At 41.3% G+C, this 14,666-nt stretch overlaps 1 protein-coding gene across 2 annotated transcripts in view; it reads left to right on the top strand.

The window, feature by feature from the left end:
• ralgps2 (Ral GEF with PH domain and SH3 binding motif 2) overlaps positions 1 to 9,906 on the top strand; it is a 94,240-nt gene extending 84,334 nt beyond the window's left edge. Inside the window, exons 10-21 of one of the 2 annotated variants that reach the window (XM_060866732.1) lie at positions 481 to 618; positions 826 to 916; positions 1,012 to 1,079; positions 1,194 to 1,335; positions 2,641 to 2,792; positions 2,994 to 3,048; positions 3,474 to 3,551; positions 5,485 to 5,590; positions 6,658 to 6,750; positions 7,283 to 7,388; positions 8,066 to 8,157; positions 8,689 to 9,906. In XM_060866732.1, the coding sequence (XP_060722715.1) occupies positions 481 to 618; positions 826 to 916; positions 1,012 to 1,079; positions 1,194 to 1,335; positions 2,641 to 2,792; positions 2,994 to 3,048; positions 3,474 to 3,551; positions 5,485 to 5,590; positions 6,658 to 6,750; positions 7,283 to 7,388; positions 8,066 to 8,157; positions 8,689 to 8,718 (1,151 nt within the window). In that variant the 3' untranslated portion in view covers positions 8,719 to 9,906. The remainder of the gene's footprint in view (positions 1 to 480; positions 619 to 825; positions 917 to 1,011; positions 1,080 to 1,193; positions 1,336 to 2,640; positions 2,793 to 2,993; positions 3,049 to 3,473; positions 3,552 to 5,484; positions 5,591 to 6,657; positions 6,751 to 7,282; positions 7,389 to 8,065; positions 8,158 to 8,688) is intronic. The other variant, XM_060866733.1, reaches the window with a different exon arrangement.
• The last annotated feature ends 4,760 nt before the right edge of the window (positions 9,907 to 14,666 follow it).

The following is a 14,666-nucleotide window of genomic DNA, read 5'->3' as shown; positions in this document are numbered from 1 at the left end:
AAACTAAACTCCAGACTACATTTTAGAGACATACAGGGTTTACATACCGTGAAAAGAAAAATATTAAAAACAAGCTTTTTCTCTCAAATCCGCTCGGCCTTTTTTTCTAATGTGTTAATATCGTCTGATATTAATGATCCTAATATGCTTAAATGTTTATCCAAGGTTGGGTCGGTGCAGCCAGAGGTGATCAGTCTCTTCTCCTTCTTACTGGAAAGTTTCTCTAATGTAATCCAAAAGAGAAACCCTTAATCTTCTCACAGTGCTTATTCTATCAACATAACTCTGTGTGGACTGTGTAACACTTTAAATGCTGAAAATCTGTTACCACGTTCATTATTTATAATGAACTTATAAAGGAACTGTTTTTGGCTAAAGAATTGCACATATTCACTGTGTGTGTGTCTGTGCGTGTGTGTGTGTGTGTGTGTGTGTGTGTGTGTGTGTCTGCGCGTGTGTGTGTTCTCTCTCTCTCTTCAGGTATGTATCTGTCTGATCTCACCTACATAGACTCAGCGTATCCCTCCACCGGCAGTATTCTGGAAAATGAGCAGAGGTCCAACCTGATGAACAACATTCTGAGAATCATCTCAGACCTGCAGAGATCCTGCGAATATGGTGAGCGTGCTTTTTATTAAATATATATATATATATATATATATATATATATATATATATATATATATATATATATATATATATATATATATATGTATATATATATATATATATATATATATTTTGGCATTCAGGTACACATGCATTAATTACCATACATCGATGCCCTGGATTTTAATTCTCCGTATCATTTTGTCCCTGACACAGATATACCTGAATTGCAGCACGTCCAGAACTATCTCAACTCCGTTCACTACATTGAGGAGTTACAGAAGTTTGTGGAGGATGACAACTACAAGTGAGTGATATTTGGGTACAATTTTTTTTTTCTTCTTCTTTGGCTTTTGTTTTTAAATGTAAATGTAAAAATGTTATTTTTTCTGTTGCAATCAGGTTGTCTTTAAAGATTGAGCCAGCCACTAGCACACCTCGCGCAACTGCCTCTAGAGAAGACCTCGTAGGTACGGAACACCGCGCAAGAGCAAATGTTCCTAAAGCATGAACACCACATGTTCTGCCTCCATATGCCAGACACCTAAAACTGCATCTTATTCCTGCATGTTTGTTTGGCTCAGGTTCGGATGCCTCCGGTTCACCCTTGTGTGGTCGTCGTGGCAACTCTGCCGATGGCGGCCTGCCTAAAGTCCCAGGTACTCCACCTTCCCCACGCAACCTCCTACCCTACGGACACAGGAAGTGTCACAGCCTGGGCTACAAGTGAGTTCACTCAAACCTTACACATCTCTGTTCACCACACACTCAGTATATTCACTCATCCTCACACTTACGATGTTTAATGGTTCATATTTACAGTGAAGTAATCAGCTCTCTCTCTCTCTCTCTCTCTCTCTCTCTATCTCTATCTCTCTCTCTCTCTCTTGCTCGCTCGCTCTCACTCGCTCGCTCTCACTCTCTCTCACTCGCTATCTCTCTCGCCCTCTCGCTATCTCTCTCTCTCTCACTCTCTGTCTCTCTCACTCTTTATCTCTCTATCTCTCTATCTCTCTCTCACTCTCTGTCCCTCTCTCTCCCTCCCTCGCTTTCTCGCCCTCTCCCTTTCTCGCCCTCTCCCTTTCTCACTGTCTGTCTCTCTCTTTCTCTCTCCCTCCCTCTCTCCCTCCCTCTCTCTCTCTCTCTCTCTCTCTCTCTCTCTCTCACACACTCTGTCTCCCTCCCTCTCTCTCTCTCTCTCCCTCTCTCTCTCTCACCGTCTCTCTCACTCGCTCTTCCTGTCTCCCTCTATCTCTCTCTGTCACTCACTCTCCCTCCCTCTCTCTCTCTCTCCCTCCCTCTCTCTCTCTCTCGCCGTCTCTCTCACTCGCTCTCCCTGTCTCCCCCTCTCTCTCTCCCTCCCTCCCTCTCTCCCTTTCTCTCTCTCTCTCTCTCTCTCTCCCTCTCTCGCCGTCTCTCTCACTAGCTCTCCCTGTCTCCCTCTCTCTCTCTCTCTCTCTCTCCCTCTCTCGCCGTCTCTCTCACTAGCTGTCCCTCTCTCTCTCTCTCTCTCTCTCTCTCTCTCTCTCTCTCTCTCTCTCTCTCTCTCTCTCTCTCTCTCTCTCTGCGAGAATGTTAAATCTGCTGTCACTGTCTCCAAAAGCTGGAATAAAACTTTTAATAAAGATAATTTTGGGGTTGTGTGTGGATGCGATAATTCACTGTTCGTTGCGCCAAAAATGACACGAAGGAGCAGTTTGATCAAATGATCCAAGCAGCACCTGTTATTTAGTTCTTTATTTCAATATAAACAGAAATTCAAAAGACTCCAAAACCCCCTGATAATTCCTGCTCTCAGAGAATAGTAGGAATTATAGTAGGAGTTCAGCAGCTGTTCAAACAGATCTTTGCTACAGTAAAGTCAGAAAAGTCTCAGTTCTCACATCGTCATGAACACAGCATACAAGCTCTAAAAGCTTTGTGTTTGTTTGTCTCTCTGTGTGTCCCCACGTGTCTTCTTGTGTCCCTCCCACCCCAATCCCGGTGGGTGTGTGTGTGTGTGTGTGCGCATGTATTCTTCTCATTCTGTAGTTTCATTCATAAGATGAACACAGTGGAGTTTAAGAGCGCTACATTCCCCAACGCTGGATCCAGGCACCTGCTGGACGACAGCGTACTGGAGAGCAACACACCTACACGAGGACAAGCAGAGAGCTCCACTCTGTCCAGTGGCATCTCACTGGGTAAGGAACACTGTAGCATTTCACTGCCAATGTTCTGTCCACAAGCCTCTCAGCTCACTCAAATACACTCCTACTTTCTAACAGTATCTCAAACACACACACACATATATATACACACACACACACACACACACCATGCACAAAGAGACAGCGTCTTTAAATACACAAGCACTACTCACTCTTCCACTCTTGTTGCTGCAGGAAGCAGTGAAGGATCTGAACTCAGTGAAGAAATGTCTTGGCCTGCATTCGAAAGGTGAGTTGCTTTCTCCGACCCACTTACACGCACAACGTCAGCCTTTTTTTTTTGTTCATGCATTTTTGTAAGTGCACAGACATCGCACAGATTTTTGAACATTTTGAATGCTTCCTGATTTTGCTGACGCTGAAAATTTTCTGCCTGAACAAATATTTCTTGATCGTAATTGTGTTTTGCCTGTTATTCTATCAGCAAGTTTTTATGACTCCTGCACCCTCAGTAGTGTGTGTATAGGCCTAAGCGTACCCTTTAAACTACCCGTGACCTTTTTTGTATGTTAGGTGTGTTGATTCTTAGATCTGAATGGGAGAAAAATACAACCTGTTAAAAATCAACTGTTTAACAAGAACATATGATTATACACATGCATGTGTGTTATGGCTGGAACTGATCACTGCATCGCTATGACCAACACCCAACAGGACACGTTTCTACCACTCTCTGGGCCCAGTGACCCGAGTAGGCCGCATCTCCTGCAGAGGAGGCCCCAGGCCCAGCAGGTAACCCCCGTCATCACTGGGCCACTCTCTCTGAATGACTTTCTCTTTCCTGCTTTGCCTCTTGGGCCTCCTTGAACCGGGCTAAGCAGCTGCACACACTGGTCATAAAGGTGTTAGAATTTGTGATTTTTACACTGTCGCTTGGTGATGGGCTTTTCTGCGTTCCTGGTGGGTTTGTTAGGGTGTGTACGCTATGTGAGTTCAGCTGCTAGAGAACCCGCTCTGATAAACGCTTTTTTTTTTTTTTTTTTTTTTTGTCAGTTTTAATTTGACTGATGAAAAATGTTATTATATAGAAATGTAGTAACATTGTGCTGTCTGGATGTGTGTAATTTGTACTGGTGTTTGTTACCTTTTACTCTCTGACTGTGTATACAAACAGGTGACAAATGTAAGTTAAAAACATTGCGTCTACTGGGGGAACGAACTCCATTATTAACATGAATTCCCTTCACGCGTTCAGCTGAGTGGAGATCTGGTGACTGTGAAGCCATAGCATGAGTTATGTCTTTGATACATTCACCAAAGCATTCAGTAACACCCCGTGCCTGTGGTTGGAAGCTTTGTCTAACTTTAAGAGATCGCTCCCATCTCCAATCAGGATAGAAATCATTCATTATAAGATAAAGGTGTGCTGAAGTTTGTCTTCTGTTTGCAGCCATGTTTTTCACTAAGGGGAGATGTGGATGTGGACCCATTCTCTTAAATTCGTCACCTGTTGGTTCCTTGTTCTCTTTTATAAGACCACACAGATCATCGCTAAAGGCAAAAGATCTTTGAAGAGTAAAATATGTGAATTTCTAAATGCTTTTCAAATTTCTATTGTGGTGTTTTCTTGCACGTTTTCTCCAGATTGAAGTATTATGAGGTCTGCATCAGTTTCAATTTCTGTGTGTCAGTGTGTGTGAGTGTGAGTGTGTGTGAGTGTGTGTGAGTGTGTGTGAGTGTGTGTGTGAGTGTGTGTGTGTGTGTGTGTGAGTGTGTGTGTGAGTGTGTGTGAGTGTGTGTGTGTGAGTGTGTGTGTGTGAGTGTGAGTGTGTGAGTGTGTGTGTGTGAGTGTGTGTGTGTGAGTGTGTGTGTGTGAGTGTGTGTGTGTGTGTGAGTGTGTGTGTGAGTGTGTGTGTGAGTGTGTGTGTGTGTGTGTGTGTGTGTGTGTGAGTGTGTGTGTGTGAGTGTGTGTGAGAGTGTGTATGTGTGTGTGTGTGTGTGAGTGTGTGTGAGTGCTTTAAAGTATGAATACAGTGTTACTGAACTCTGTCAATGATGTGTGCAGTATTGTGGTGTTTCTGTTCCCTCATTCAAGGTATAATTTATTACACAATCTACACATGACCAAAGGTTTGTGGACACCTGAACATCACACTCATGTGTGCTTGTTGTGAACATCCCATTCTCGCTTTTCCTGTTATAATGCACTCTACTCTTCTGTGAAGGTTTTCCATTAGATGTTGGCGTGTGTCTGTGGGGATTAGTGATCATTCAGCTACAAGAGCGTTAGTGAGATCAGACACTGATGATGTAAGAGTGAGGAGGTCTGGGGTTCAGTCGGTGTTCCAGTTCATCCCAAAGGTGTTCAGTGGGCAGGACACTCGAGTTCCTCCACTCCAGCCTTAACACACCATGTCTTCATGTGTGTGCACAGGGACTTTGTCTTGCAGAATCAGGGTTTGGGCTTCTTAGATCCAGTGAATGGAAACTGTAATGCTATAAAATACAGACAGATTCTATACAATTGTGTGCTTTTAAATTTGTAGCAACAAATTGAGGAAGAACCACATATGGGTGTGATGGTTAGTGTCTACATACTGTATAGTGGCCAAAAGTGGCCTCATTGACACACTGAGTTAAGAAAAAACATATTAAATCTATCCTTTACATGTGTTCCGACTAATAGGTTGATTATATTGCGTGCTTTTTTTGTGTGTTTTTGTAGCTCAGCCGAGTCTGAGGAGCTGGCGGTGCACCTGTATCCAGGAGCAGTCACTGTCCAGGGAGTTTTACGCAGGAAGACGATCCTAAAGGAAGGCAAGAAACCTACGGTAGGAACTCCATAGACCTCGGATTCATCCTTTTAACCATTTGAATGGCCAAGCTCTGTTTCCTGTAACTGCACTGGGACATTTTACGGCACTCGTGCGTGGTCACCACATAAATGTCCACTTCCTTGTTCAAAATGGTTAGATTAAAGACGTGACCTCATCAGCGGACAAACAATAACCAGGGATATAACTTGGCTTAAAAGATGAAAGATGGTCCGACGAATATGGCGAGGAAGAAGGGAAGCTGCTTTTAACAAACAACTTTAACATGAATGTACAAATCAATGTGAGCCAGCTAGCCAAGAGGGTTTAGAATTCAGCACATGAACTTTTCTCTGGAAGAATAAAATAATATTAAATCATGTATGGCTACATATTCGAACGTATTCGTGTACTGGTGCAGTGCAGTAACAGGACTTTACTGTAGCTCCACCGTCTCTGTCTTTAGTGACTGGCTGTGTGCTGTATAAATCAGACAGAGCAGTAAAAATACATGCCTTTAAAGTTCAGTTATGGGAGGAGAGGGAACCTTTTACAGTCATATCCCTTTACATTTTAAACACTTTCCTTCCTTTTCCACTCCATACCTATTCTGTACTTTAATAAAATGGGCTCTCATCAGTCCGTATGATTGATTAGGGTTATGGTTATGATTATGTAGTTGGCTGGGATTGGTTTACATTTGTGGTCAGCTCCAGATATTCAGTAAGCGGCCTCTAGCCATAACAGCCATGTAATAAAGAAGAATCACTCCCAGGACCACTGTGATACAGCACACCCCATATTATGGCTGGTTAATGCAAACATTTACATGGCTTCATCTCATTTATTATCAAGTGTATGTGTGTGTACATTAGTATGCTCCACTGGGATTTTATAGACTACTTATACACTTTTATGTTCTAACTAATGGCCTGGATCAGTGTGTGTGTGTGTGTGTGTGTGTGTGTGTGTGTACCTGTTTGTCTCTCTGTGCCTGTGTGTGTCTGTGTGTGTGTACCTGTGGCTGTGTGTGTGTGTGTGTGTCAGCCTCTGACATGTCTCTGTTTCTCTCTCTCTCTCTCTAGGTGGCTGCGTGGACTAAGTACTGGGTAGCGCTGTGTGGTACTCAGCTCTACTATTACACTGCCAAGTCTCTCAAAGCCACTGAGAGGAAGCATGTAAGTGTCTGCCTCAAACCTGCCATGCTTTAAGGTCCCAATCCACGGTTTCTTCTATACATCCTCACTCATTACTGCCACAGGTTAAGCTCTGAGGTTTTTGCGTTTTAGTGCTTTTGTACTTCAGCCTGCGAAGCCTGCATTGATGTATGAGAGACAGAAAAGAAAAAAAAAACTCCTATGGCCAACTGCACAGAGAGAAACCTCTAATTTTACAGGAGCCATAGAGAGAAAGAGAAAGACTTTCAGAACAAAAGAATATAAACAAGCAGGGCTCTTAGAAACTGGGAAATCAGCCTTTTGTAATTAAGTGAGGGCAACTGCTTACATTCATCGAAATCAAGTGGTAAATGACATCATCTTTACCAGGCAAGATATCGTTCACATGCTAATACGAACCACATGCAGCACAGGGAAAGCTACCAGGACATTCATATGAAAGCAGGAGTGTATACAAACACACAAACACACACACACACACAAATGTAAATGTAATACACTACATTCAGAATTGCTGTTCTCTTTCTCTCAGTTTAAGTCGACCTCGAGTAAGTGTGTCCCCGTGGTGGGGTTGATGACCATGATGGCAGATGACCCGGAGCATCCCGACGTCTTCCTGCTGACCGACTCGGAGCACGGTGAGTTCTTCTGGATGTAACGCAAACGAACATCGTAAATGATTTCATGGCCTTTTCATTCATTTTATACCACAATCCTTATAACGAAGAGACATTTCTTTTTAATCGCTGAACATTTTAGTTTCAGTTTTGGATTAGTGCCATTTTTTGTTTTTTATTTTTTTTGTTTTGGAATTTGGAATAAACTTGCAGTGAACATAAACTTGTTTGCACACGTATCTGAAAGCTTTCTTTACCTTTATAGCACATCTACTTTAAATAGCCGGTTATAAAACCGTCGTGGTTGCAGCCTCAGGGTCTTCATTTGCACTTGCTAGATCCACAGACGTGTCCTAGTTTTTGTTTTAAGCTTCTAAAGTGTGCTCAGCAGTTTTGTTTTATTTTTTTTTTTCCCCATTATTTGTGTTCATGTAGTTTACTTTTCTCAACCTGACTCCCACTCAGGCTTCATCACGAGCAGGTCTTTTCTTTAAGTAGGTTGCAGATTTAAGGAAATCTAAGTAAGCTCTGTTACCGGTGTTATACAGTGATAGAGATAGATAGTGGGTTGATGTGCATTAATTTAGACAATGAACAACCGTCACAGAATCGACGAGTTGCAGTAAACCAAGTCCGTCTAGCGTAGAGCTTCGCTCGTTGTTCAGTGGTTTCTCTCTGATTCTGTTGTATGTATGCAGGAAACTCGTACAAGTTCCAGGCAGGGAACAGAATGAACGCTTTGCTGTGGTTTAAACACCTCAGTGCAGCATGTCAAAGCAACAGACAACAGGTAAGCATTTGTTTTCGCTGGTTCCTGTGTTCAGACTTCAGGTTTTTAAGTGCAAAGAGATTTTTGTGCTACTGCTTTTTAAATATATCTGATAGAATCAACTTTTTGTTTTTGTTTTTGTTTGTTTGTTTATTTTCATGTTTAAAAAATCTTTGCATAGACAAAGATACATATAAAGGATATCCGTTAAAATCACTATAAAATTAAATAGTTATTTTACAGAAATAAAAATTCGGTGATTATTGAACATACTTCTAAGATCAAGATGTGGATAAACTGAATTGAGCATTAATTCAAAATGAGGGCACAAGGCAGACTAATTGGGTGTAAACAGAGATTAATGAGGAGGTTCCAAAATATTTTGCCCCCAATTATTAGAATTTATTTATTTATTTGTGTGTTTTTTTTTGTTTGTTTGTTTTGTTTTTTTTTTTTGCTTATTTTAGCGCTTTGTGCAATCTTTTATCTGACCCAAGCAACACATCGTTTCCTACTTAGCTAATGTTTTAATCCACTTTTGTTTATTTCCAGGTTCCAGCAAATCTAATGTCCTTTGAATAAGCGGTCCAATCAGACGGCAAGAGAACTGTTTAAACGGCTGGTGCTAAACGACAGTAGAGAAGAGGTTGAGGAATGGGGGAGTGAGAAGAGAGAAGAAAAGAGCAAAGAGGAGAGAAGCAGAGTGGAGAGAGTAACTATTTTACAGTAGCTTTTCCACTGCCATCACCCAGCCTCAGAGTCTCACTGCAAAGCCCTCCACCACCACTGCCTTACAGAGTGGAGTGTGTGTGTGTGTGTGTGTGTGTGTGTGTGTGTGTGTGTGTGTGTGTCACTGTGTATGTAGCCCTCTCTCCACTGACACCCCCTCCTTTTTTTTCCCTTCCCCATCATTACAATCCCTTTCTCTACCAAAGTGAGGAACTCTGTACCTCTTCCTCAGAACATCTTCTGTTCCAGTCTCTCACCCAGAGCTCCAACTGGATATCTGGGTCTTGGATCCATCCTCCCTTCATTTCTTTCTTTCTTTTTTGTTTTTTTTTTCTCCACCCCAACTTTTATGTCCTGTTTATGTGGCTAAACAGCTGGGCCCAAGCACCATCCACCAGTGGAGTGAAATTCTAAACTCTTCTCCTCTTCATGCCTCGAACATACCACCAGGACACGGCAGGACCTTTTCCTCTCTACTACGGAGACTGTTTTTAAACTGTGCCGCAACATTTGGGCCAAACCGCCTCGCTCTCAACCTCGCTCTTGTCCTCGTCCTCGCACGCACGCGCACGAACGCACGCACGCACGCACGCACATCGTCACACATGTTGATTCTATTCATACACTTGAGTTGGGCTCAAGCAAGCATGACACAAGACTTTCCAAATGCAGGTTTAACTGCGGGGATGGAAGTGTCTCATTTGTTACAACCATTTCTGAAAAGCAACTGAAAAAAGGGCTCTGATACTCAATGAATTTCACATAAAAAGTATTCCCTTAAAACGCATCACCTTTTTGTTATCTTAGAGATTTGTATAAATGGCATCTGCATACACTCGCACTAATACACTCACTCACAGAGTCACGAGTGTTGGGGATAAAGACGAGGACTTATTTTGTATTCAGAGGCACTTAAGTCGTGTGTCTTAAGAAAGAGACGGTTTGTGTGAGGGGAAGAGAGCAAAAAAAATGAGGAAGTTGAATGTAAAGATTGATTTGAGTTTAATTACCCATGTTTGGGTGGGGAAAGTATGGCACAGTGTGCACAGGGGGTGGGTGGGTGGGTGGGTGGGTCGGGGGTTCAGGTTTCTATAGCAGGCAGGTGCTCTTTATGGTACGACTGAAGCTGAACAAGCCTTGAAACATGTGTACAGTCTTTTTTATTTTTCCTTTCTCTTTCTGTCTCTCTCTTGCTCGCTCTCACTCGCTATCTCCCTCTCTCTATCTCTCTCTCTCGGTCGCTGTCTCTCTCTCTTTCTTGCTCTATCTCTCTCTCTTTCTCGCTATCTCTTTCTCACGCTATCTCTATCTCTTTCTCTCTCGCTCTCTCTCTCTCTCTCTCTCGGTCGCTGTCTCTCTCTTTCTTGCTCTATCTCTCTCTCTTTCTCGCTATCTCTTTCTCACGCTATCTCTATCTCTTTCTCTCTCTCTCGCTCTCTCTCTCTCTCTCTCTTTCTCGCTATCTCTTTCTCACGCTATCTCTTTCTCACGCTATCTCTTTCTCTCTCTCTCTCTCTCTCTCTCTCTCTCGGTCGCTATCTCTCTCTTTCTCGCTATCTCTTTCTCTTTCTCTTTCTCTTTCTCTCTCTCTCTCGCCAATCTAATACGTGGGATGTTTGCCTACCAGGACACACCCATTTTTCTTATTTACTTGAAAGCTGTGAATGTCAGTTGGATTTTTTTTCCCCTGTAATCTCAGTGGCGGTTTAACTTTATTTCCTTACACCTATAGTTTGTTATAAAAGATAGGATTAAAAAATTGAGACTGTTAGACGTGGGTGTGGCTGCATGTGTTTGAATGTGTTTCAGTAACTTTACAACGACAACAGAAAAGATTCACAGTTCATACATCGAAGCTATTCAGGAGCCATTCGCTTTTGGTTTTATTATTTCAGTTTACAAGTTTTGTTTGTTGTTTATTTTTGTTTTCAGTATTACAGTAGACAAAATAGGTTCCACTGCACTGGTCTTAGGATGTTTTAATTGTCTGTTACATTTTGTTCTGTCTTTTACGTTTTAATTTCTGACATGTTTTAATTTTTGTGCTTTTTGTTTGGTTTTATTTTTTTATTTTTTTATTTTATTTATTTATTTTTTTTTTTTGCCTCATTGTAAACGTATTCAACTGGGAGTTTACTTTTCCACAGCACATGACTAAACATCGTGTTTAACATCAGGTCAAGCTTAGACTGCATGGAGGAAGAATTTTTAAATGCGTTATGTACTTCAGACTACCGTGTAATCCCTAGAAGTCTTCCGCTGGAAGGCTTCTCCTTCATGTAGTCAAGTTTTACACGAGTGTATCAGCTCTACAGGGAACAAGCCAGGAGCTGTGTGTGAGGCTTTGAACCAATGATGAGCATTGGAGTTCAAAGGAGACACACAGTTCAGACCGGACAGATGAAACTGTTTACCATCCTTCCTTTTCATCTTGTTTACTTTGCTTTTTTTTTTAATCCAGCTCTCTTCTCCAGTCACCTAAGCATTTCTTCTGCCAGCAATATTTTAACGGTGCCTCAGATCCTGGTTCATAAGCTAGTTTATAAGCTTCTGGCGTGTTTTTCTTCAGTGTGTGATCCAAATCGGTCGTATAATTATTCTGGTCAATTTCTTGTCCAGCACCGTTAGAGAATGATGAAGAAATGAATTGAACAGTATTAGAAGCTCAACATTGCGACTTAATATTGCTGCGTTATTGCTATATTGCGCTGTAAAATCCACTCATCAATGGCATGTTTGTTTGTTTGATTTTTTTGGAGAAAAGCGCGTGGGAATTGTTTTGAGTAAGACCTGAGTATAGCCACACACAGCGGAGCAAAACGTGTTTATGCACCGAGCTTGACACATATTTCCTTTATAAGAAGCCATATTGGCTCAGATCAGGAGTTTGCATAAGACATTGTGGTTTTGGCTCAGGTTTCCAGGCAGGATGAAGTCAGCCTGCCGTGATGGAGCATCTTCTGTATGCGGCTGAGTGCGTTTTGCATTGCTCTTTTTTTTTTTTTTTTTTTCTTTTCCAAGTCGCGGTATGTCACTGAACATTCACTGCACACTTTTTATAGCCGGAGGCGAGTGCAGCACGTGTTGGGTTTAGTTTTATTCCTTTAACACATTCATCCAGACTACTGGAAGGTGGTGAAAAGGGAACAGCAGCGTGTTCGTGCGCGTAAAAGCCGCTCGTTTCTGCAACGTGAATCGGCGTGGATGGAGAACTGACCTTTTCAAGTACGCCACATAGTCAAACATTTGTGTGTTTTGTTATTGATATACTTTCGCTCCGTGTCTCGCATCCATTCTTTATATTATTTTCCATCAGGGCAGAGCTTAACCTGCTTTAAACGGTTGAAATGGAAAAGCTAAATGTCCAGACCTGAACAACAAATACATGCTGCTGCAAATCATAATCACTTGCGCAGAAAAAAGGTGACTGGAGTTAATAAAACCCAAACTCTTTTCTTTTACTTCTGACTGTCTCTGTGCAGATACATGAAATGGTACTGAGATTGTGGTTATATAGGATTCCGAAATCTGTCCAGATGCATTTGGTTTATGGATGTTTTTCTAGAGCAAAATAACCAGCTCTCTGAGCTCAAGTTATTTAGACGATTGGAATCATTTCTTTCTCCGTGTATTTCTTATAAAAAATTTTTTTTTCCAGCCATTTTCATTCTTTGAGACGTTTTCTGAATGTCACACATATAACTTAAACTAACACTGTTATTATATATATACAGTATATCTTTTACAAATGCACAAACATCTGATAGAGATTTTTTTTTCTGTAGCTTTACTTTTAGCTCCATTGACCTTCATGAGACATGAATTGATTTTACTGTGTGTGTCTGTGTGAACCGCTCAGCTGGGGAACGTTTCAGGAGACGGCAATCTGTCATCCCACCTGCATTCATTCTGCAAACTCCTCCAGCCTCCTGTCCTGTAACCCAAGGCACCGCTATGACCTCTGACTGTAGAGAGATGCGCTCTTGGGTTCAGGGGCAAAACCAATAAACACGTGTGTTCCTTTTTCTAAACATCCGTGCTTGTTTTTTCTTTTTAACGTGTTTGAACGTGTGAGTGTGATTTGCTTACATGAAATTTTGTCACAAAACTCAGGCTTGTAAAAGTGAAATGAATTATTACATTTTTGCAAAGTAAGCTGACAAAATGTATGTCAAGTCATTTTACCTTTAAGGGGTAGAACTGTAACAAGTCATGGTATCATTTTTACTGATAAATACAGCTTATACTAATACGGACTAACAGTCAAGATATATATATATTATATCGAGTATATTTTAAAAGTCAAAATTGATATTGAAGATCTGTAATTCTACTGTACCTAATAATTAATCACCATCAACTTGCACTGAATTCTTGTTTAAATGACATTTATTTAAGTAAATGAATTAATATACTCACCCTGCAGATAATTTCAGGCTTCATTAGATGTTGGAGTGTGTGTCTGTGGGGATCAGTGATCATTCAGCTACAAGAGTATTAGTGAGATCAGACACTGATGATGTAAGAGTGAGGAGGTCTGGGGTTCAGTCTGTGTTCCAGTTCATCCCAAAGGTGTTCAGTGGGGTTGAGTCAGAGTCAGGGCTCTGTGAAGGACACTCGAGTTCTTCCACTCCAACATTAACACATCATGTCTTTATGGAACTCTGTGCTTTGTGCACAGGTACGGTGTCGTTCTGGAATTTATTTGTATAGCGCTTTTTACAATGGACATTGTCTCAAAGCAGCTTTACAGAACATAAACATATAACAGAAGATAAACATAAGAAGTAGTATAAAGAATTCATATAATAAAAATTCTAAATATATATAGTTCAGTGTGTATGTATGTATGTATGTATGTATATGTATTTATCCCCAATGAGCAAGTCTGAGGTGACTCAGGCAGCAGTGGCAAGGAAAAACTCCCTTAGATTGGTAAAGGAAGAAACCTTGAGAGGAACCAGACACAAAGGGGAACCTCATCCTCATATGGGTGACACTAGATGGTGTGATTATAAATATACAGTCAGACAAGTGTTGTATTGGTGTAGGGATCACATGGAGTTCAGATCTCCTCTTAGTATCACGGAGTCCAACTGGAGCTGGTAGATCTGTAGATGTCTCAGGATTCTCACAGAGTCGGCCTCGTCTCAGTGGAGGTCCAAAAACTTCATCGCACGGAAGACGATCGGAGCTGGTACAATGTCTGGGTGTCTCGGCATGGGTAAAAAAAGAGAAGAGCAGTGCAGAGGGATTAACATATCTGCTGTTCATAAAAAGCCCCGAACACTATCAGGAAGACTATTCCAGAGTTTGGGAGCTAAATAAGAAAAATAAATTCCAGTGAAATGTTATAGCATGCAGAGACATTAAATATTCTGTTTGTGGAAGAACCACATAGTGATGTCAGGGGCAGGTGTCCACATACTTTTGAAGATACACATCACTTTACAGTGCATTTAGACAGTCAACCATTCCTGCTGAGAACTAGGCTTAAACTATATCAAACTAGATCTCTGGTTGTTTAATGCTGACCTTCTGAAACGTTCATTCTGTATCATCAAAACAAACATAAATGGGAAATTTAGCCCTTCAATAATAATTCAACCGCGTGTTGATGCCTTTGTACGACAGCGCCCTCTGGTGTTCACCTAGAGGTTCATCAGCTGAACACTAAACAACACTATCAGTGTTTTTTGTTTTAGTTATAAACGAGGAAGCTTTTGTATAATTTCCTGAGAAAATATGAGGGAAAGATTATGCATTATTTTGGATGTATTCATATATTTCTGAAACATTAC

The sequence above is a fragment of the Tachysurus vachellii genome, chromosome 3 (genome assembly GCF_030014155.1).
Source record: "Tachysurus vachellii isolate PV-2020 chromosome 3, HZAU_Pvac_v1, whole genome shotgun sequence".
Lineage (NCBI taxonomy): Eukaryota > Metazoa > Chordata > Actinopteri > Siluriformes > Bagridae > Tachysurus > Tachysurus vachellii.
This window is presented reverse-complemented; position numbering and strand designations above follow the sequence as displayed.